This window comes from Myxocyprinus asiaticus, chromosome 2, assembly GCF_019703515.2.
Source record: "Myxocyprinus asiaticus isolate MX2 ecotype Aquarium Trade chromosome 2, UBuf_Myxa_2, whole genome shotgun sequence".
In the NCBI taxonomy this organism is placed as follows: domain Eukaryota; kingdom Metazoa; phylum Chordata; class Actinopteri; order Cypriniformes; family Catostomidae; genus Myxocyprinus; species Myxocyprinus asiaticus.
Genome location: NC_059345.1, coordinates 48,761,680 through 48,784,485, shown reverse-complemented (window position 1 = coordinate 48,784,485; position 22,806 = coordinate 48,761,680). Strand labels below are relative to the sequence as shown.

Genomic DNA, 22,806 nt, shown 5'->3' with positions numbered 1-22,806 from the left:
AAAGGAAACATAAATGTAATCCACATGACTCCAGTGGTTCAATCCATGTCTTCAGAAGTGATATAATGGGTATAGGTGAGAAACAGATTAAAATGTCCTCTTTTTTAACTCTAAATCTCTACTTTCACTTTTACATCTGAAAGCCACATGTGGTGCCTGTTTAGTTTCACTTTCACATCTAAAAGTGAAAGTGGAGATTTAGAGGAAAAAAGACTGCAATTTTGAGTTTCTCACCCACACCCATCATATCACTTCTGAAGATATTAATTTAACCACTCACCAACTCACCATTCACTTGCATTATACGGACCTAATGAGATATTCTTCTAAGCATCTTTATTTGTGTTCTGCTGAAGAAAGAACATCATACACATCTGGGATGGCATGAGGGTAAGTAAATGATGAGAGAATTGTCATTTTTGGGTGAACTATCCCTTTAAGTCCAATAGTATGTGCATCACACCATTTTTGGTAAAACCTGAAATAAACTTCAGGCTTACAATGACCCAACCAAGTGAAGACGCTTCCAAATGACTTAACTGTGGTTCATTCTTTATTACCAAAAATACACAGGCAAAAATGATAACATTACAGTTTTAGAAGAACAAATAAATAATTGCGAACGGAACACATATCAAAACAGGGCCCTTTGGACCCCTGTACTTGAAAATGAAAATAGCACTGAGAGGCCTTTAAACTGTAAAACCCAGACATTCCTTCTCTCATTTGGCATGGCAGCAGGTAACAAGATGTGCTTGTTTTCAGTTTCAAATGCCAACCATTCCCTTACATACAGTAAAGACTTTTATTGATACACTTTGGCTAATCAACGGTAATTTTTGATGCATCGTTTTTCTTTTCTGTAGTGTTTATACAAGTTTTAAAAAATAGAATTAATCTAAAAAAATGTCAGTATTCTACAGTATATATACAGCAAGTCACATATAAAACCATATTACAGTACCATGTGTCCGAATACAATATATAGTTATTGAGGGCACATTATACAGAAAAAGGCCTAATCAGAAATGACAATACACTCATTACTGGGACACTACTTGGCTTAAAATTAATAGTATTTTTCTAAAATTGACTGAATATCCCTTCAAAGATGAGGCTGTTGAAATGTAAGGCACACTTGTGGCTGAGAGCCTATCCTCATTACTAGAACTGTATGATTACCAAATCTATTGACACACAATTATCTCATTAGGCCCCGCTAATGAAGGTGCTGATACTTCAAACTTCTTGTTTATCTTTAGAAAATAATAATGATAATAAATCCAGATATATTGCATTGTGCTAGAAAAAAAAAAAGAAAAAAAAAAAAGAAAAAAAATAAATAAATCTGGAAACCACTGCTAGATTTCCAGATAAAGCAGATTGCTAGCATATAATGTGAACAGGATGACTGCCAATTCCTGCTCTCAGACACAGGTAAGAAAAGAGATAATACCAATTGGTAGGTTCTTGATTAAACTGGACGAAATCACTGTAGTTAACACCAAATAAAATGCAGTAGCTGGAACACAAAATGATGCTTCTGAAACTCAGTCTCTCTTTGATGGCAGTACAGTACTTTTTAACAAGACTTGGAAAGTAACAAGTGTGTATTATGCAAATAACAATTAAATGTGGTCTCTGAAACAAAGTATCAATGGATGTTTTGGTATTAAACCATTGGATTGAAGTGAGAAAGCAATTTAAAAACTGGTAACGATCAAGTATTCACATCTATTTTCATTCAAATGCATATGTTCACATGATTGCAAGGTTTATATGCAGACCACGTTACTATATCTTTGACACTCAGAATATAATAATCTGGTATGTAAATTCCTACAATTTAATTCCTAAGATTTTATTTCTCTGATATACCAAGCGGTGAAGTCTGCATGAATTATGGATGTCGTATTATCATACCAATTTTGCATTTTAGACTGTTGACATACAAACATTGAGTGCATGCAAATCAACCCTTGGTAAATATGCCACATATCAAGTCCAAATTGAGGGAGGCTAAGGTTTAAACCAAGGTTGGAAAAAAAAACATTTGTAGTAAATTTGAGAGGTAGTGATCAAGTAAAACATCTAAAATATAAATGTTTTTATATAATATATATATATATATATATATATATATATATATATATATATATATATATACATCACAGATGATTGTAAAACTGTAAAAGCTTTTTAACCATTACAGCAGTAGCTTATGATAAAATATATGTATTTATATATACTGTATATATATGTACATCAGTCTTGTGTGCCCTTTATGCATATACTGCAAATGCAATAACCTTAAAAAAGGATAATGAAGTAAAACGTGAGAACAATTTCTTCAAGTTCTGGCATTTTTAACGTTGTCATAACTTGATATGGATTTAAATAATAATAATCCACTAAATAAAGCCTGGTAAGTATAAGCCCTTTGTTTCCATGAAAAAATTTTTTAAAAAAATGTCTGATGCATTTTTCATGTATTTTCTTTTTTTACTGGGACAATTTTTCACTTGTTAAATTCATATATGGTTTATATACATATATATGTTTATATTTTATAAGATGCATTCCCAATGATGACTTCTCTCACACTCAATTTCTAAGTGCAAGACTAACAGCACCAAAATAGAGGCCATAATTTGAAACAAATTATATAATTTGTTTGAACATAACGGAGGGGGAACATGCACAAAAATAAATTATCTTCATAAATATCAATGCAAACACTGACACGCGTTAAAGGGCAAGAAGGAACTTTGCCTCTCTACGCTCAAACACGGCATGGCAAGTGCCAACTTAAAGGTAAACACACCCAAGTAATATAGATATAAATAATATTACAGTTATAATAAGTAATAAGTACAATTATACAGTGAATAAGAGAAGCTGCCTTGTTTCATAATGTATGGACTCCATGGTGCATATTCTGAACAGGTGAGGAATAAAATGATTGAAAATCAAAACCACTTGCATAATTCACACTAATATGTACGCTTTAATTTGCAGGAATCTGATACCTATTTAACCTGCACATCTCTGAATCACATATCCATGGTTGACAAAGGTAACAGAAACTAACCGTGACATCAGTACGGAGATAGAGCGAGATAAAAAAAAAAGAGAGAAAAACAGAAAGTTCTGACAGTGAAATTAGTTGTGCATGTTCATGTTGTTTGTTCAAGCAGAAACGAGATACAAGACCAGTATGTATAAAAACGTGTGCATCACTGGCTGCTGCTGGTCTCTGCTGGCTGATTTCCCTGCTGCTCCTTGCTCAGTATGATGTTGATCAGATCTCCCTCATGCTGCTTCATGTGCTCCATCAGTTGCTCTTTACTGGTGGACTCAAAGCCACAGATACAGCAGCAAAAGAGCAGCACACAGTACTCCATACCTGCCCCTGCCTGCCCTGTGCTGCCCCGCCATGCCATGGCCCTGCTGGCCTGCTCCCTGCTGGAGGATGACCTCTCTGATGCAGCTGTGCCCGTGGCCCCTGTAGCAGAACTCACCTCAGATAACTGTTGGTCTTTTCTGCTCAAGACAATATAGGGACGTTCCACTCCAGTCTCAGGTGTTGACTTCAGAGACACAGTGGGTGATCTTAAGCCCAGGAGACAGGAGAAAATAAACACAACAAAATTACATTAGTATGGCTGTTCAAGTTGTGGTGGGCAGGTCTGACAAGTAAATATAGTGAGAGTTTAACTTAGTACTGACTCCTGATAAGGAAGTTTATTTGATTTTTTGCAAGCACCTAACAATGAATCACACTAAGGTCCCGATATACTGTACTTCTTCGTTCAGGAGTAAAACGAATTTCTAAACAGCCAAGAAAACAGCTGTCTGCGAACATTCAGAGACCCGCCACACTGCTGTGGGAGGCATTTAGAACTTAGTACATTTAAATAAGAGGACGCTCAGTAAAACCTTCACTAATGTGACATTAAATGTGCTATCAATGAGTTTATGCCTCATTCTATGAGTAGAAGTCACTTGAGGTCAGTAAAATAAGCAGTTTTAACCACTCAATGGTGATTTAAAGTAATATAAATGCAGTAGAAAATGTTTAATTTTGTCTTGTTTACATTCTCAATGCTAACACGCTATACGCAGCCATAAAATGAGCCAATTACACACTGTTATTGTATTTTATGATGACACTGATACTACTGCAAAGATGGGCGTATAAAAGACTGTTAATGTGCAGAATACAGACAAAAGAATGATGATAGAGGCATATCTTCCTTTGGGCAGATGTGTGAATGACTTTTGCTGCAGATGGCACCATGAGTGAATGGGCACTTAAGTGTATTTGAGTAGATTTGATTCCTTTTGTAGACTAATTAAACAACAACAACAAAAAAAAAAATCTCATGACATGGTCTCGGAAAATGTCTCTGAGCAAACGAATGTACAGATGTAGGTAAATTTGCATCAGCTCGCTAATAACTCTGCACGCTGGATTGTTCATGTTGACTGATCTTTACTGACTGTTGATAAACAGAATTAGCTGTCGGCATCAAGGTAGGTGGAGCTTGTAGGGCCTTGGCCCACTTAAAATGGCAGCAGAGACCGCATGGCCCTTTGTTCTATGGTCAAAAGGAGAGACATTGAACTCAGTTTCCCAAGGTCCTTCACAAATTCACAACTGGATGCGAAGTCCCGCCCATGGACCCAGGCTTAAACGCCATTGGTCGAGTGGCCTACGACCGATGACGTCATCTCGTCAACAAAACCCGCGGACAGATGAATTTCGCTCTCTCTGTGCTAAGCTCTGCATGGCTCTAAAGGGACATCTGTACTGTGCACGTATTGAAGGAGTTTTTCTCTCCGTTTGGACTGAGAACAAAGAGACCACGTTTTTCTAACCTCGCCATTTGGCCACGGTAGAGTAAGATTAACTTAGCTTTGTTCAAGTCTCATAGTATACTTATATCAACCGGTTCAGTTCACTGTAAAGCAACAGTGAATTTATTTTGGAAAACGGAAAGGCGACCAGTTTCCCTTCTCCCTCTTTTTCATTCAACGTTGACTATCTGCATTCTTCCCCACCGCTGGATCCGAAGAATAAAGCAGAGACGCGTCTTTCCGCTGACGAGCGTAAGACAAGGAACCATCCAGGCCGTTTCTCCTGACCGCTCAATGCAACAGGAATTCCAACGGACAAACCTACTGAAATCACACAGGATTTCCCAAGTAAGGCTTGATATCTGGGCAGATTTAGTTTAGAAACTGTGACTTTTCTTGTGAATCTAAATCTTATTTTTGACTCTAAATGCTGATGTTTTGAATATATATATAGTTGTATGTTAAACTCTGCTCGCTGTTTCAAGTGGGGATATTTGTTTTAGTTTCTTTTGGGGTTACGTTTGTTTTGTTGAGTGATTTGAACTGGTAATTCAGTCCCGCTGTTACGAGCGGTTACCCTTAAATAAACTGCATGCATTCTTCCTCGCTCCCGCTCGCTCTCACTCTCTCTCTCTCTCATTGATATTCATTGAGTGAGCGGCGCCTCAGTTCGTGTTCGACTCAGGCTGGTGAACCAAATTCTCCCGCCTGTTTCGTCAGTTCCTTTGTGTGTCCGCTCATTCCTATTCGCACATGGGATCAGCTCCATTTTGGACTTAACCCTCCATTCTGAACCTGATCCTCCATTTTGTATTCCTTTGTTACCACACCTGGACACATACCCACACACACACACTATCATATAACTTCACTGTTATCTTAGGATATCACTGATTTTATTTTCAGATTATATTCAGATAGTATTGGCTGTGTTCACTGGCTGGCCGCCAAATTCTCCTGCCTGTTCTGTTAGTCCCTTAGTGTGTCCGCTCATTTCCACCCGCACGTGGTATTAGCTCCATTTTGGATTTAACCCTCCATTTTGAACCTGATCCTCCATTTTGACTCCTTGGTTACCACATCGGGACACACACACACACACACACACACACACTAGCATATAGCTCCACTGTTAGCCTAGGATATCATTGATTTTAACTGGATTATATTCGGATAGTATTGGCTGTGTTCACTACTGCTTGTGTATAATAAATCCTGTTATATTATAAGTACTCCTGTTTGTTTTTGTTTGAATGTTGTGTTGAAGCCAACCTCTGCCACGTGAAGAACTCCCAAGTTACCTCAGAGTACTATTGTTGTTGGTATTAGGAACTAACTGTAACTAGATTACTGTTGGGTTTGTGTATCAAAATAATTGAACTAGGTTTTCCCTTTGATTATTTTGATTAACAATTAAGACACTCAACCTACAGGTAAATTTTATTCTACGAGACTCAGTCAGTAACTTGCTATCATTTTTCTCTTTTCAAAGAGTGGTGCCCCGAGAATAGAGTTTAAGTAATTAAATTCTATTTAATTACTATTTAGCTATTCGATTATTCCATAATTAATAACAATTAATTATTGATCATTTCTGGAGAATAGTTTGTTAGATTCTATTTAGTTATTTAATTGTTATTTGATTATTCCATAATTAATAACAATTAATTATCGTTTATTTCTGATAGTAAAACTGATTTAAACAACCAGTAGCACCTACAAGCTCCACGTCACACCTACTGATGACGTGGACCAATGGCAGTAAGAAGGTGTTTAGCAGCCGGTACAAATTTTTCCTAAAAGTTTGGCTAGGCGAGCTGTTTCGAACCAATAAAACGAATGCAAAAACACCCTTTTGGCCCGATTTTATTCTATAGGATACATTCTTTTTCTCAAAACTATATGCAGATTTTTTTTATTTTATTTCTTATTTTTAAAAAACTAAATCTGTCAATGGAATAGCAATAACGATTAATCTCATGATTACCTCTTGTAATCTACCAATCTACTACCAAGTGTAAACAGTCAATGCAAGTAGAAAATTATCATGTGCCACATGTCCAATATATGAATGCCCCCTTCTCACCGGCTGCTCTGTGAAATGGCCTCATTGATAGCTTTGTTCACTTGCTCGTAGTTGTAATTCTGATCTCCAGCATGTTTCCACATGTGGGATTTGAGAGATGGTGGGTGGCTGCAAACATATCCACATAGGGAGCACCTGTGACATAAGATGAAGATTCAATTATGCCCAATCTCCAGGCAAAGTCAAGTTTTTTTTTTTTTTTTTTTTTACCAATAATAGCACTTATGTTAATTACTCTATTAAATATTAATGTAGAAATGTCAAAAGTACCAGTCAATGCAAAAGTTACAAGTTACCAGTTTTTCTACAGTACAGTACAGAGTACTGACTCAAATCACTATCCAAATGCTGTTTTAAGCAATTTTAAATGTTTGCATGTATATTTTTGTATGTGTGCTTGTGCGTCATGGTAATGAGGCTGTGTGCATGAATGGTCAGATGCAATACTTGGTCAAATTTGCCCGTCTTGGCTAGGTATTCATGTAAACACAGCTGGTTATGACTTAAGTGAATGTAAAAAAATAGATGTGTCACCATATACATGCATATGCCTGTGCATTAGGCCTTGCAGCATAAATAAAGCCTAATAGACCTTCCTCTGTTGATAATGTTAATAAAAAATGCTCTTAGTTTAATTCTTCGCTCTTTATCACTGACTTCTTTATGTAAGCTAACATGCCATTGTGTTAACTGAATATGCTAATTTATATATTTAACTTTCAAAATAAATTCTGTTTAAAAGCATATTAGCTTTTGATGTGTTATTGAAATTGTTATGAAGAGGAAATTTCCCTGGTATTGGTATAGACTACTAAAATTTTGGTATCGGGACAACCCTATCTGCACTTTATGTATGAGCTGTTTCTCACCTGTACTGCTCCAGCAGCTGCATTGCTTGGTGTTCCTGTGGATGTCTTTTCATGTGGCACTTTAGGCTATTCATATTAGTTGTGGCAAAGTCACAGCTGCAGCACCTAGAGGGGTCGTGCCACACAGGATAATCAATTAGAGCAGCACAAGGCCGCAGTTTGAAACAGACCTTCTGAAGTGCCTGTTAAGAGGGGTCAGGCGTTGTTTGTTTGCAGGCTAATTGCATTGTATGTGTGTGTGTGTTTGAATATTTGGAGGACTGCATCTGAAGTGCTAAGAAAGGCTATTTGTAGAGAGGCTGAACTCAAGGTGTGGCTTGTGGCAAACGCAATCCACTGCAGACCTTGAATAGCTTGTGCGGTTGTGTTAAAAGGACCTTCTTTCAGAAACTCTGTTTGAAATGATCATGGGTGAGCAGAACTAAAGCAAGATGTGTCAGCACACACAAAGAGACAATAATGGGAGCCAAAGGTGTTTATGCGAGCTTGCATGCGACCAGGCATGTGTGTATGTGCTCTTGTATTGAAGAGAAAAGATCGTTTACATATATAGCATTGGGCCTTTGCCTTTAGACACTGGGTGAAGGCAGCAACAGACTTATCCTAAGCACCACTGCACCCTTGTGGTGATTACTGTTAATACTTTTATCCCCTACCATATCACATTTCATTTTTAAATATTTACACTAGCACATATCCAATCCTCAGAATGTATAATTTACAACAGGGGTGTCCAAACGATTTTTATTGGGGACCAGATGCAAAAAATAAATAAATAAATAAGGTGTTGCAGGCCACATCGTTGTAATAATAATAATAATAATAATAAAAAAAATAAAATAAAAAAAAAAAGGCTTGGTGCAATTAGATTGCAACTATTACATCATCTTTATATTGTATGCTTAATATTAAGCACATTTTGATCACACTGTGTTAAAAGGATATTTTTCTCACAAAGAACACTTGTAATAGAACAGGGATGTAACATTTTTATAAGAAATCCTATACTATTATTATCATTATAAATATTATATTGAGCTTCTGTTTCTTTTCCTTGTATTTTGTGTTTTTATTTTTTTAATGTCCATTCAGTGACACTGCAAAGCACATATAGAACTGCGACTGAGCAGTGTTGGGTGTGACACATCGCAATAATCTGAACCAGATTACATTTTCCTGCTTTGACGTGGTTCAAGGAATTACACTATTTTTTAGTAATCCAATCATAGTTTCTGTTCTGTTGTTACAAATACGATTTTAATTTGATCAAAATGTTACCACTCCCTTTTATTTGGTTGACGCACATGTGCAAGCTGAGCAGGCCCAGTATAGGCATAGATGCGAAAGTGTAATGACCGCTCTCTCATATGTCCTCGCTTTCAAGTGGTGCTGGGAAGTCTGTGAAACATTTTTCATGTTTCAATGAAACATCAAAATAAACCAATTCACTACAATTAATTAAACTTCGCAGTGCTACAGAGGATGTATTAAGAGTGTGTGTTTGGCTTGTGCGTGCTCAATAAACTCGGTTCGGCCACTCACACAACAGCAGCTCTTCTCAGTTGTACGATGCATGGTATTGGGACATTTTAACAAGAACGAGTACATGACCAAAGTATCTAACCTGATATCCGTCTTACAACAAATGCATCATTCTGGAGATTTCCAAACTCCTGTTGAACAGTGGATGAAGTGAGAAGGGTCTGCAAGACTACTACAAGGCATGCCCACTACAAGTTACGCCCCCTTCAAATAACGGGCGAAATGCTAAAGTATAGTAACCAACAGTTGGATGTTTCATTCATACACTGTGTGTGTTTATTTAGAGTCCTATAGCAAACTTACACCTATACCTATCTCTACCCCTAAACCTAACCACAAAGATTACAAATGAAATTTTGTAAAATTATTAAATACAATGCAATGTAAAAGTTCTATTGAATACAATCAAATCACCATAACATTAGGTGACAGTGAGGAAAAACATAATGAAAATAATAATGTAGAAGATGATGTTAAGCTAAAAGGTAAACACTTGTGAGCTAACTGAAGAAAACAAGAGAGAATTCAATTTCACCATTTATATTTTCGGTTTAAAAATATGAGATGTAACAATTTAACATGAATCATACAGCAACTGCATTGGATTTTTTTTTTAACGTTCAGCCAATAAAATGGCTTTGTGATCCAAGGGGGGCATTACTTGGAGTAGGCGTGTCATGTAATGGGTGTTCCTTGTTGTCTTTTGGGATGCAGACAGATCCAGTTGAAGTCAGAAGTTTACATACACCTTAGCCAAATACATTTAAACCCAGTTTTTCACAATTCCTGACATTTAATCGTAGAAACAAATTTGCTGTCTTAGGTCAGTTAGGATCACTACTTTATTTTAAGAATGTGAAATGTCAGAATAATAGTAAAGAGAATTATTTATTTCAGCTTTTATTTCTTTCATCACATTCCCAGTGGGTCAGAAGTTTACATTTACTTTGTTAGTATTTGGTAGCATTGCCTTTAAATTGTTTAACTTGGGTCAAACATTTTGGGTAGCCTTCCACAAGCTTCTCACAATAAGTTGCTGGACTCCTTGCTTGCACACACTTTTTCAGTTCTGCCCACAAATTTTCTATCGGATTGAGGTCAGGGCTTTGTGATGACCACTCCAATACCTTGACTTTGTTGTCCTTAAGCCATTTTGCCACAACTTTGGAGGTATGCTTGGGGTCATTGTCCGTTTGGAAGACCCATTTGCGACTGAGCTTTAACTTCCTGGCTGATGTCTTGAGATGTTGCTTCAATATATCCACAGAATTTTGCTTCCTCATGATGCCATCTATTTTGTGAAGTGCACCAGTCCCTCCTGCAGCAAAGCACCCCCACAACATGCTGCAAGCCTCACCCTTTTTCCTCCAAACATAATGATGGTCATTATGGCCAAACAGTTAAATTTTTGTTTCATCAGACCAGAAGACATTTCTCCAAAAAGTAAGATCTTTGTCCCCATGTGCACTTGCAAACTATAGTCTGGCTTTTTTATGGTGGTTTTGGAGCAGCGACATCTTCCTTGCTGAGCAGCCTTTCAGGTTATGTCGATATAGGACTCGTTTTACTGTGGATATAGATACTTGTCTACCTGTTTCCTCCAGCATCATCACAAGGTTCTTTGCTGTTGTTCTGGGATTGATTTGCACTTTTCACACCAAACTACGTTCATCTCTAGGAGACAGAATGAGTCTCCTTCCTGAGCGGTATGATGGCTGTGCGGTCCCATGGTGTTTATACTTGTGCAATATTGTTTGTACAGATGAATGTGGTATCTTCAGGCATTTGGAAATTGCTCCCAAGGATGAACCAGACTTGTGGTGGTCCACAATTATTTTCTTTTTTTTTCTTTTTCTGAGGTCTTGGCTGATTTCTTTTGATTTTCCCATGATGTCAAGCAAAGAGGCACTGAGTTTAAAGGTAGGCCTTACAATACATCCACAGATACATCTCCAATTCAGTACACCACCTATCAGAAGCTAATTGTCTAATTGGCTTGACATAATTTTCTGGAATATTCCAAGATGCTTAAAGGCACAGTTAACTTAGTGTATGTAAACTTCTAACCCACTGTAAAATTACTCATGTCATGCACAAAGTAGATTTCCTAAACAACTTGCCCAGACTATAGTTTGCTAATATTAAATCTGTGAAGTGGTTAAAAAAAGTAGTTTTAATGACTTCAACCTAAGTGTAGGTAAACATCTGACTTCAACTGTACATTTGGATAAAGTTGGTGGAGACTGCAAAGAGAACACACTAGCGGAAACGATGTGCTGTGAAATGTGGCTGTATGTGATAGCGACACTCAGTCTTTCAGAACAAGAATTTCACATAATTTCTCAATAGGGGGCCAAATTCCATTCTATTTCTAAAATCTCTCGCAATCCACCTCAGAGCAGTCTGGCTAACCACCTTATTTTTCAGCGTAACTAAGGCTCTGCCATAATCGTCCTTGAATGTGGACCTCTTCCAGTTTAATCCACCTCAAGCCATTTAAGTGATACAAAAATACACATTTATACTGCTTTTTATAGCAGGCTGGCAATATGTGTGATCGTATTATTATAATTTATTATTATTTTCATAAACACATTAGTTTGGATTGCATATAGTTTACCATAATTTTCACACACGCAGTTGCACAGGAAGAATGAATGAGAGATCAGATGCTGACACGTACAGTCCTCAGCAACTCTGTCTCTCACGGCTACCACAAACTTTAAACAACCAGGATAGAGGAGAAAAAGAGCAGAAAGATGCTGGGAAAATGCTGCTTCAACTTTCTTTGCACCAAAACTGCACCTTGTTTCATTTTGGCAAAATAATAAACGCATTATTCTCTTCGTTCTTATCAGAGAGCATTCTCACTTTCTTAGCGGTGTGTAGTAAACAGACACGCAGATCTCGCATTCAGCATGGCTTATGAAATATCACCATTGGAAATAAATAAATAAAGGCATCTTATGCAGGTATGAATGGAGGTTTACATGGAGACATGAAAATACTGCATCATTATGCTCACAGCAAAGAAGCAGATTTATAATCGTCACTTCAATATACAGTTTGCATACCCTGGCAGAAATTGTGAAATGTTGGCATTGATTTTGAAAATAGGACTGATCATGCAAAAAAAAAAAACACTGTCTTTTATTTAAGGATAGTGATCATATGAAGCCATTTATTATCACATAGTTGTCTGGCTCCTTTTTAAATCATAATGATAACAGAAATCACCCAACTGGCCTTGATCAAAAGTTTACACACCCTTGAATGTTTGGCCTTGTTACAAGGTGACACACACAGGTTTAAATGACAATTAAAGGTTAATTTCCCACACCTATGGCTTTTTAAATTGCAATTAGTGTCTGTGTATAAATAGTCAATGAGTTTGTTAGCTCTCACGTGGATGCACTGAGCAGGCTAGATACTGAGCCATGGGGAGCAGAAAAGAACTGTCAAAAGACCTGCGTAACAAGGTAATGGAAATTTATAAAGATGGAAAAGGATATAAAAAGATATCCAAAGCCTTGAAAATGCCAGTCAGTACTGTTCAATCACTTATTAAGAAGTGGAAAATTCGGGGATCTCTTGATACCAAGCCAAGGACAGGTAGACCAAGAAAGATTTCAGCCATAACTGCCAGAAGAATTGTTCAGGATACAAAGAAAAACCCACAGGTAACCTCAGGAGAAATACAGGCTGCTCTGGAAAAAGACGGTGTGGTTGTTTCAAGGAGCACAATACGACGATACTTGAACAAAAATGAGCTGTATGGTCGAGTTGCCAGAAAGAAGCCTTTACTGCGCCAATGCCACAAAAAAAGCCCGGTTACAATATGCCCAGCAACACCTTGACATGCCTCACAGCTTCTGGCACACTGTAATTTGGAGTGAAGAGACCAAAAGAGAGCTTTATGGTCACAACCATAAGCGCTATGTTTGGAGAGGGGTCAACAAGGCCTATAGTGAAAAGAATACCATCCCCACTGTGAAGCATGGTGGTGGCTCATTGATGTTTTGGGTGTGTGTGAGCTCTAAAGGCATGGGGAATCTTGTGAAAATTGATGGCAAGATGAATGCAGCATCTTATCAGAAAATACTGGAATACAATTTGCATTCTTCTGCACGAAAGCTGCGCATGGGACGCTCTTGGACTTTCCAGCACGGCAATGACCCTAAGCACAAGGCCAAGTTGACCCTCCAGTGGTTACAGCAGAAAAAGGTGAAGGTTCTGGAGTGGCCATCACAGTCTCCTGACCTTAATATCATCGAGCCACTCTGGGGAGATCTCAAACGTGCGGTTCATGCAAGACGACCAAAGACTCTGCATGATTTGGAGGCATTTTGCCAAGAGGAATGGGCAGCTATACCACCTGCAAGAATTTGGGGCCCCGTAGACAACTATTACAAAAGACTGCACGCTGTTATTGATGCTAAAGGGGGCAATACACAGTATTAAGAACTAAGGGTGTGCAGACTTTTGAACAGGGGTCATTTCATTTTTTTTCATTGCAGCCATGTTTTGTTTTATGATTGTGCCATTCTGTTATAACCTACAGTTGAATATGAATCCCATAAGAAATAAAAGAAATGTGTTTTTCCTGCTCACTCATGTTTTCTTTAAAATGGTATTACTAATTCTTGAAGGGTGTGCAAACTTTTGAGCACAACTGTAACAGCAACAAGTGAATGATTTAATTACTCTTTTGCTATAAATAAGGATGTTAGAAAATTATCAGAGATTAGGATATTACTCTGCTGTACATTCTTTGGTTGTGTGATAATTTATAAGCCACTATCACTGAATTTTGGTATTATCATCCTTCTAGTTATTTACATTGCAGTCAATGACAGCAGAAATTTGTCACACTTGCTGGAAATGCAATCACTGCTTACTTCCGTGTTGCAAAATAAGGTGGATACATTTATCCTTATTTAAAATGAAAAACCTTTTTTCAAACCTGTATGGTTTATCAGAGTTGTGGATTCGTCGATGGTTGCGTACTCCAACATATGTGGAACTGGTGTAGTCGCATACATCACATTTGAAAATACTCTGTTCACTGACAGGATCTGGACAAGAGAGAGAAACACACAGTGAATTTAATATTCACATTGACAAAAAACAAAAAATAAAGGGGGGAAAAACAGCATTTTTCTAAATCAGAAAATATTCTTTCACTGTCTTGCAAGCACTGGCATTTTCTTCAGGAAATGAAAATCTAGTCTTTAATTCTTATAAAGCCCTGTTAAGCTCAATAAGTATTGACACCATTCTGCAATCTAGGTTTAGTGGAGAAAAAAAAACTTTTTCACTAGATTTTGGGACACACTCGATTTCCACTTTAACAGCTTGTGTTTCATTGTGTGGAGCTGAAAGATCACTCCATACTCACCCTCATCGGTCATCTTTCCTGATTCCTCCATGGTTACAGTGCTTTCAGCGGCATGGGTCAGCGTGCCGCTGATGTCATTTATCCCATGGCGGTCTCTCTCGTGGTTCCTCAGCTGACTCTGAGTGAGGTATTAATAAAAACATCATCAGTTCTTCATAAGGACAAACTTTATTAATAAAGCAGCAGTGGAAGGGAGAGCTGTGCACTTCAACATTAGAAACTCTGAACTCCAGTGTGACAATCTAAAGGAGGCTACTATTAATACTTGCTCCCTATTAAGAAAGACTGAAACCTGCTCAAATACAGTGGCACCAAATTGTAGTGTTAATTTATTCCTTGTTCTGATAAGAGCAGTACTCTGTGCCCTTAGTGTTTTGTGGCCCACACACACACACACACACACACAAAAAAGCAAACACATTATACATGACTCACATACATGCGTTCTTACAATACAAGCTTCTGTACTGCTATAGGCACAGTCCTGTAATACTGTGATTCCCAACCAGGGGTTTGTGTACCGCAGGGGGTACTTGAACACTTTTGATTTCCCTTTAAAAGAATATTCTGGGTTCGGGACAAGTTAAGCTCAATCAGCAACATTTGTGGCATAATGTTGATTAGCAAAAAAAATTTACTTTGTCTTGTCCCTCCTTTTCTATAAAAAAAAGCAAAAATCTGGGTTACAATTAGGCACTTACAATGGAAGTGAATTGGGCCAATCCATAAAAGCTAAAATACTAACTGCTTTAAAAGTATAGCCACAAGACGTGAACAATATGTGTTAACATGATTTTTGAGCGATAACTAAATTTTAGTCGCTAACTAAACATTTCTGTGTAAAGCTATTTCCAATTTTACAACTTCATTGCCATGACGACATTTATATCACTATGACAATATAAAACAATAAATATAGACACCTAATTTTATTTTTATTCTCCAAAAAATTATTATTATTATTATTTTTAAGAAAACATCATTTAGCTAGTGAGAAATATTATTTTTGGCACATACGAATATACAATGCAAAAAAGAAAAAAAAAATTTGGTTGGGCCAATGAATATGTTGGCAGGGCAAGTACAAATCTGAACTACTGTCCCAAACTGGGTCAGTAGATAACAAGATAATAATAAAAAAAATCCTTATTGTTCAGCCATGTGTAGAGCTACACTGTATGCTCTCAAGGAATTTTGTTTAAATGCACAAGGAACTCTTAATATAAAAAAAAGAAAAAAAGAAAGGTGCCTTTCCACTGATATGATTGAAGCATGATTAGTTTGGCCTCATTTCATTAAAAATACCTTTAGCTAAAAATAAGGTCTAAGAATAAGGAAAAAGGACAATAGTGCTGTTGCTTAAAGTGTTTAAACTAATTCAGAGTAATTAACGAGTAAAATATTCCCAGCCCAGCACTGTTGCCAGTATCAACAATGCTTTTTTCCACTACACAGGTTTGTGTCCTTTTTCCTCACCTTGTAGTGGAAACTCTCGTCACACTGTTTGCAGCTGTACATGCGGGTCTTGCAGTGGTGGATCATATGACGTTCCAGGTCTTTGCTGTCACAGGCTATGTGCTCACAGATGGGGCACTGGTAAGGTTGTCTCTGTCTATGTACACGGAGGTGCTGCTTGATGTAACCCTTGTTCCCACTGCTGTAAAGGCACAGTCGACAACGATAGGGCCTCTCGCTCCCATCAATATATTCCACAAGACCTTCTGTAGTGGAAACATCCCCAGACCCAACAACACCCCCAGGGACTCCACTACTTTGTTGGCTTTGGGCGTTGTCCTGCAACTCCTTTAATATGTCATCGTCAGAAGTGTTTTGGTCTGAGCGCTCTTGCAGTCGCTCGATGACGGTCAAGAGAGACATACTGATGCCAGCTTTGGAGGGTCCCTCAACCAGCAGATCTCTCGAACCTTTTGAACTCTGGAGGCCAAGGTTAAGAAGAGCAGCTGGATCTCCAATTGTACCAGTGAGCTCTCCTGAAGATGCCTTAGGGTTGGCAGTGGCAGCAGTTGTAGCAATCTCTAAAATTCTCTGGCCTGTGTCGGGGTTTTGCATGCTCAGGCCATCGATGCCTTTGACGGCAGTTTTGCTAAGCTCAGGGGCCCTCATGGGCATGGCCACCAGTGCCTCGGCGGCCAAAGAATGAAGCCGAAGAGACTCTGAATAAGTCCTCCTCCGAACTGGTGGTACATTTTCATCTGATGGAGAACCTGAAGATGACGTCTCATTCTGTTGACGATCACCTCCATTCCAACCAATCACAACCTCCTCCTGTTGTTTAAAGTATATAGGGTGGCGTTGGCTCTCTACCTCCGGCTCCTCAGAGGCAAGGAGCGTCTTGTCTCCTGCCACCTCTGGACTGAGGAGCAAAGGCTTGCTGGACACTGGTTCTTCAGCACAGGGGAGGCGTTCCACGATGACGTTGACATGGCCGGCACTGTTGCCGCTGGAGCTGATGATCTTCTGCGCAGAGGACAGAAGGCTGTCAGAGCTTGCCTGTTGGCTCTCTGTCTCCAACTCCAGTTCCATCTCCGCCTCTGGTGTCACCTGGACCTCCACTAAGGGCTCCTCTTTAATAGAAAAAATGTGGTTCAGGATGGGCATTTTGGTCTCCATTGTTTTCACAGCGACAGTCTCCCTATGACACTTCATTTCTGGCGAGGCACACAGCTCTAGCTGGAGGCTGGATGAGCCATGCATTATCTGAGATTTTCCTTCAACTGCAGCAAGAACTACAATGGTATCCTCCTTTACTGCTTGAACCAAAGGAGGGCTGGAGCTATCAGGACAGTCCACCTCATCTTCAAATATAGGGTAAGAACAGTCAACGAGGCCAGCATGTTTCCATGCGTGGGTCTTCAAATTGCGCTGCTGTCTGCATTCATATTTGCAGATGAGACAACGGTACCTACCCTGCTCAAAGCTGTACCACTTTTTTGGTGTCGAGGTCTCCTCTGATTCAAAGTTGTTGGTCATTCTGTGCTGAATGCTTCTTTCTAATGCTGTTCTTTGCTCCTCTATGATGCTTTTGGCATGGTCCCCCTCCTCCATGTGGAGTCTTACATGTGCCACTAGCTCCTCTTGTTGGTTAGAGGTAAACTGGCACTCTGAGCACATGAGGATGAGGTCACTTTGCTGCTCATCATGATGCAACAAATGCTCTTTTAACATCTCCAAAGTGGGTGAAATAAATCGGCACATATTGCACTGGTAGCAAGTAACAGTCCGCGTGCCTAGACTTGAAGGCTCCTGCTCGAATGCATGCCCAGGTGTGCAGCTGGATGTGGGACGGTCCTGCCTCTGCTCTCTAGGTCTCTTACAAGCTGAAGGCCCACCAGTCCCATCCCTGCGGTCTGGAGCAGGTACTGAAGCACAGTTCATCGAGGGCCTCTTTTTCCCAGAGACTGTGCATCGCCGGGGCCGCTTATCTACAATCTTGCTTAGCTTCTCGATAACCTGGATGAGAGAGTCAGCAGCCTGCTTTTGCTGGTCCTCGCCATCATGGAGATGTGGGTCAGGGATGAAGACAGCATCCTGCTGGCCTCTAGAGTGAGGCACAAGGACAGCAACACCACTGCTGTCCTCCATTCCTGAAAATATAACAAAACACATGCAAAAATCACAAAGTAGGAATAAATGATACTTCCAATACATAGTAAGCACAGTAAACAACAGCAATTTGCAGCTCACAAAAAGTTCAGAAATGTTGGAATATTTAACTGCCTGACATTCATTTTAAGTTTAATGTGTATCATCTTGCAGGAGCTCATCTTACACATTTACAAGAATAGCCATTACTTCACAATCCTATAAATATCACCCATTGGCAGGGTTGGGAGGGTTACTTTTGAAATGTATTCCACTACAGATTACAGAATACATGCTGTAAAATGTAATTTGTAATGTATTTCGTTAGATTACTCAAGGTCAGTAACGTATTCTAAATACTTTGAATTACTTCTTCAGCACTGGTAGATTTTTTCACTTGTTTTGACTAAAAAATCTTATGACTATAAACTCTAAATATCTTATGCAGTGTTGTTTCTAAAACAAGATCAAACAAATTGATCTTGTTTTAAGGATTTTTAGATATTTTTACAGGAAAACAGTACAAAAATTATTATCAAGAATATGATTTTTGCCCTAATATCAAAGGTCTTACTAGAAAAAAAGAAATTATTATCCAACGTGAATTTTTTGTATTTATTTATTTTGTATCTCCTTGTCTCCCAATCTGGAATACCCAATTCCCACTACTTAGTAGATCCTCTGTTACTCACCTCAATCCGGGTGGCGGAGGACAAGTCTCAGTTGCCTCTGCTTCTGAGACCGTTAATCCACGCATCTTATCACGTGGCTCTTGTGCATGACACCGTGGAGACTCACAGCATGTGGAGGCTCATGCTACTCTCCGCGATCCACCCACAACTTACCATACGCCCCATTGAGAGCGAGAACCACTAATCGTGACCACAAGAAGGTTACCCCATGTGACTCTTCCCTCCCTAGCAACCGGGACAATTTACTTGCTTAGGAGACCTGGCTGGAGTCACTCAGCACGCCCTGGATTCGAGCTCGCGACTCCAGGGATGGTAGTCAGCATCTTTACTTGCTGAGCTACCCAGGCACACAACGTGAATTTTCTTGAAAAAAAAATATGATCGTGCCTGGCAACATGTGCATGTAAAATGGCTAGAAATAGCATTTTAACTTAGCGTAAAGCTGACAATTTACACAAGGTTTATTTCTATTTCTTCTGCTCCAAACTTACTTCAAACTTACTTCTCTGTCTGCTCGTATGAATGTAACACATCATAAGAAAGTGTTTCACCGTTGTTCAAACGCACTTTGGATCGCATCATTTATATGTATAAATGTTTTCCATCTGAAAGGACTAAATATTAAATGAAACAAATGACAACAAAATGCAAAGTAATCTCTTCAGTAATCAAAATACTTTTTGAATGTAACTGTATTCTAATTACCAATGATTTAAATTGTATCTGTAGTGGAATACAGTTACTTATATTTTGTATTTTAAATACGTATTCCTGTTACATGTATTCCGTTACTCCCCAACCCTGGTCATTGGTAACTGTCTAGTAGGATTCAGTTGTTTCTGACACGAAAGCAACCTACTGCCATGGGACTTGTTTGTGCTTTGAAATATGCTTTTAACATTTATGTAAAATCATGTCTGCTGTTATTATACTGTAATAATTAAAGTATAGACCCAGACAGCACATGTACATCACCAAGATGTCTATTTGATGTGTGTTTACATCTGGAAGACGTATTTTGTTTTTAGGCTGTTTGCTCATCTGCAATACGTTTTCTCTCAGATGTCAATAAGACATTCATCAGATGTCTTTAAGACGTTTATAATTTATGTCATGAATGTTTGTAAATCTGATCCTTTATAGATGTTTAGCAGGTTAATTAGATTGCGATGATTTCCAGATGAAAAGATCTAAAACAGACATTAAAACAGATGTATGTGTGCTTAACTGGGTAATTAACATCTGCTAAGCATCTTAAAAAGATCAGATTTACAAACATTCTACATCATAAACGTCTCAAAGACATCAGCTGAATGTCTTATTGACATCCAAGAGGAAACGTCTAATAGACCTTAAAAATATGTCTTCCACATATAATCACACCCATCAAATAGACATCTGGGTGATGAATGTGTGCTATCAAAGACAGCTCATTTATTCGTGTTTTGAGTTTCTACTCTGCAATAAGTCTGTAAGATGTATGTCAATAAGTATGTCTCGGATGTCAATAAGACATTCAGCTGATGTCTTTGAGATATTTATGATTTATAATGTTTGTAAATCTGATCTTTTTAAGACGTTTAGCAGATGTTAATTAGATTGTGATGCTTTCCAGATGAAAAGATCTAGAACAGACATCTCGGAGATGTACATGTGCTATCAGCGGATGCTATCTGAAGAGTTCAACAATAGTTTATATAATATGTTTACAACTGATTTCTGAATAGCTTCTAGTATCTCTGAATAATTTGAGGTATGACTTGTTTCCACTTTCTCTGCTTGTAAATCCCTTTTCCTCATAGTAGGCTACTTCTTTATTTTTGACATACAGCTAAAGGGAAGTAAAAGAGAATTACACTAAATCAAAACAAAGACACGTGGAGCATGAATACATGTAAAACACTGGCAAATATTAGGCTATATTTGATCATAAGAAAAACAAAGAGACAAATATTGATGCATTCTGTGCATTTTGTCAATGTGTTAATCATTTAAAACCTATATACATTATAATAGTGAAATATACATCTTTTATGGGTTTGTTACAAAGCAACAAGTTACAGTCTGACGCCAAAATCAACAGGAACACGGCCAATGATGATGAACTGGTTAAAAAATGTATCTCAAACAGGCTGCGTTCCTGTCCAACTGTATATCGAAATATGACGAGCTGATACATGTTTAAAGACAGAGACCTGGTGACAGATAGCTCACTCAACACGTGCACACTGAACCCAGTAAATCAATGCGCGAGACTAAAGTTGAGCGGAAGTTTTGCAGGGTACGTGTGCTTGAGAACACGGTGTCCATAATAACCGTAGAGACGCAACGTGAGAAAGGGGCAGGACATTTCTGACAACAGGAGACACATGCACATACACACACTCCAACTTGAGCTGTAAAAAAGGAACTGTGCCGTTTAATGAACAGCTCAGCGTCATGCGACTGTCACATTAATCGAAGCACTACTTACTGATGCGGCAGTTGTGTCTGATCTTTGACCTCAGTACTTGTGATGTGCAGCTTTTATCCCTGGGCTGTAAAAATGCTTCACTCTGGACTCAAAATGGCGAGAATGGAGCGCCGATCACGTGACTCTCGGCTGCCCATGTGACCGTGAAACACCAGCCACAGTGGTAATGCACACTGATCCACGATCAGTTTTTTATAAACACAACTGGCTTCATTTATTTATTCATTTATTTATATTCGTAGTGAATTTAACAACATGTTCAACTGTATGTTATGCTTATATATATATATATATATATATATATATATATATATATATATATATATATATATATATATAACATTTAATATTATAGTATACATTTTTATTTGAATTGTCAATGGTAAAAAATAAATAATTAAATAATTAGGCTCAGACTTTGTAAAAACAACACAAGATGTGCAAACACAAGATACACATTATTTCCTAATTTAAATTAGCACACAAGCTTTTCCTTATTTATTAATACAATAATGAGTAGAATCTTTATCTATTTAGGCAATCTTTAAAGTAGGCTAAATGCTGTCATCACAAGTCACAACTGACTTGTATGCTATGACCAGGTTTGGGGAGTAACGGAATACATGTAACGGGAATACGTATTTAAAATACAAAATATAAGTAACTGTATTCCACTACAGATACAATTTAAATCATTGGTAATTAGAATACAGTTACATTCAAAAAGTATTTTGATTACTGAAGAGATTACTTTGCATTTTATTGTCATTTGTTTCATTTAATATTTAGTCCTTTCAGATGGAAAACATTTATACATATAAATGATGCGATCCAAAGTGCATTTGAACAGCAGTGAAACACTTTCTTATGAAGTGTTACATTCATACGAGCAGACACAGAAGTACGTTTGAAGTAAGTTTGGAGCAGAAGAAATAGAAATAAACCTTGTGTAAATTGTCAGCTTTACGCTAAGTTAAAATGCTATTTCTAGCCATTTTACATGCACATGTTACCAGGCACGATTATATTTTTTTATCAAGAAAATTCATGTTGTGTGCCTGGGTAGCTCAGCAAGTAAAGATGCTGACTACCATCCCTGGAGTCGCGAGCTCGAATCCAGGGCGTGCTGAGTGACTCCAGCCAGGTCTCCTAAGCAAGTAAATTGTCCCGGTTGCTAGGGAGGGAAGAGTCACATCAAGAAAATTCACGTTGGATCATAGTTTCTTATTTTCTAGTAGACCTAAGATTATCGTATTCTTGATAATAATTTTTGTATTGTTTTC

The 22,806-nt window shown here is 38.1% G+C and overlaps 1 protein-coding gene across 1 annotated transcript; it reads right to left on the bottom strand.

The window, feature by feature from the left end:
• Positions 1-545: 545 nt before the first annotated feature.
• On the bottom strand, positions 546-21,623 carry znf507 (zinc finger protein 507). Its single transcript, XM_051644780.1, has 7 exons — positions 21,524-21,623; positions 16,232-18,360; positions 14,756-14,873; positions 14,321-14,432; positions 7,816-7,920; positions 6,947-7,081; positions 546-3,612 (listed from the first exon to the last, which is right to left on the bottom strand). Exons 2-7 carry the CDS (start codon positions 18,356-18,358, stop codon positions 3,237-3,239), a joined length of 2,973 nt encoding a protein of 990 aa, XP_051500740.1. The 5' UTR covers positions 18,359-18,360; positions 21,524-21,623; the 3' UTR covers positions 546-3,236.
• Positions 21,624-22,806: the final 1,183 nt, after the last annotated feature.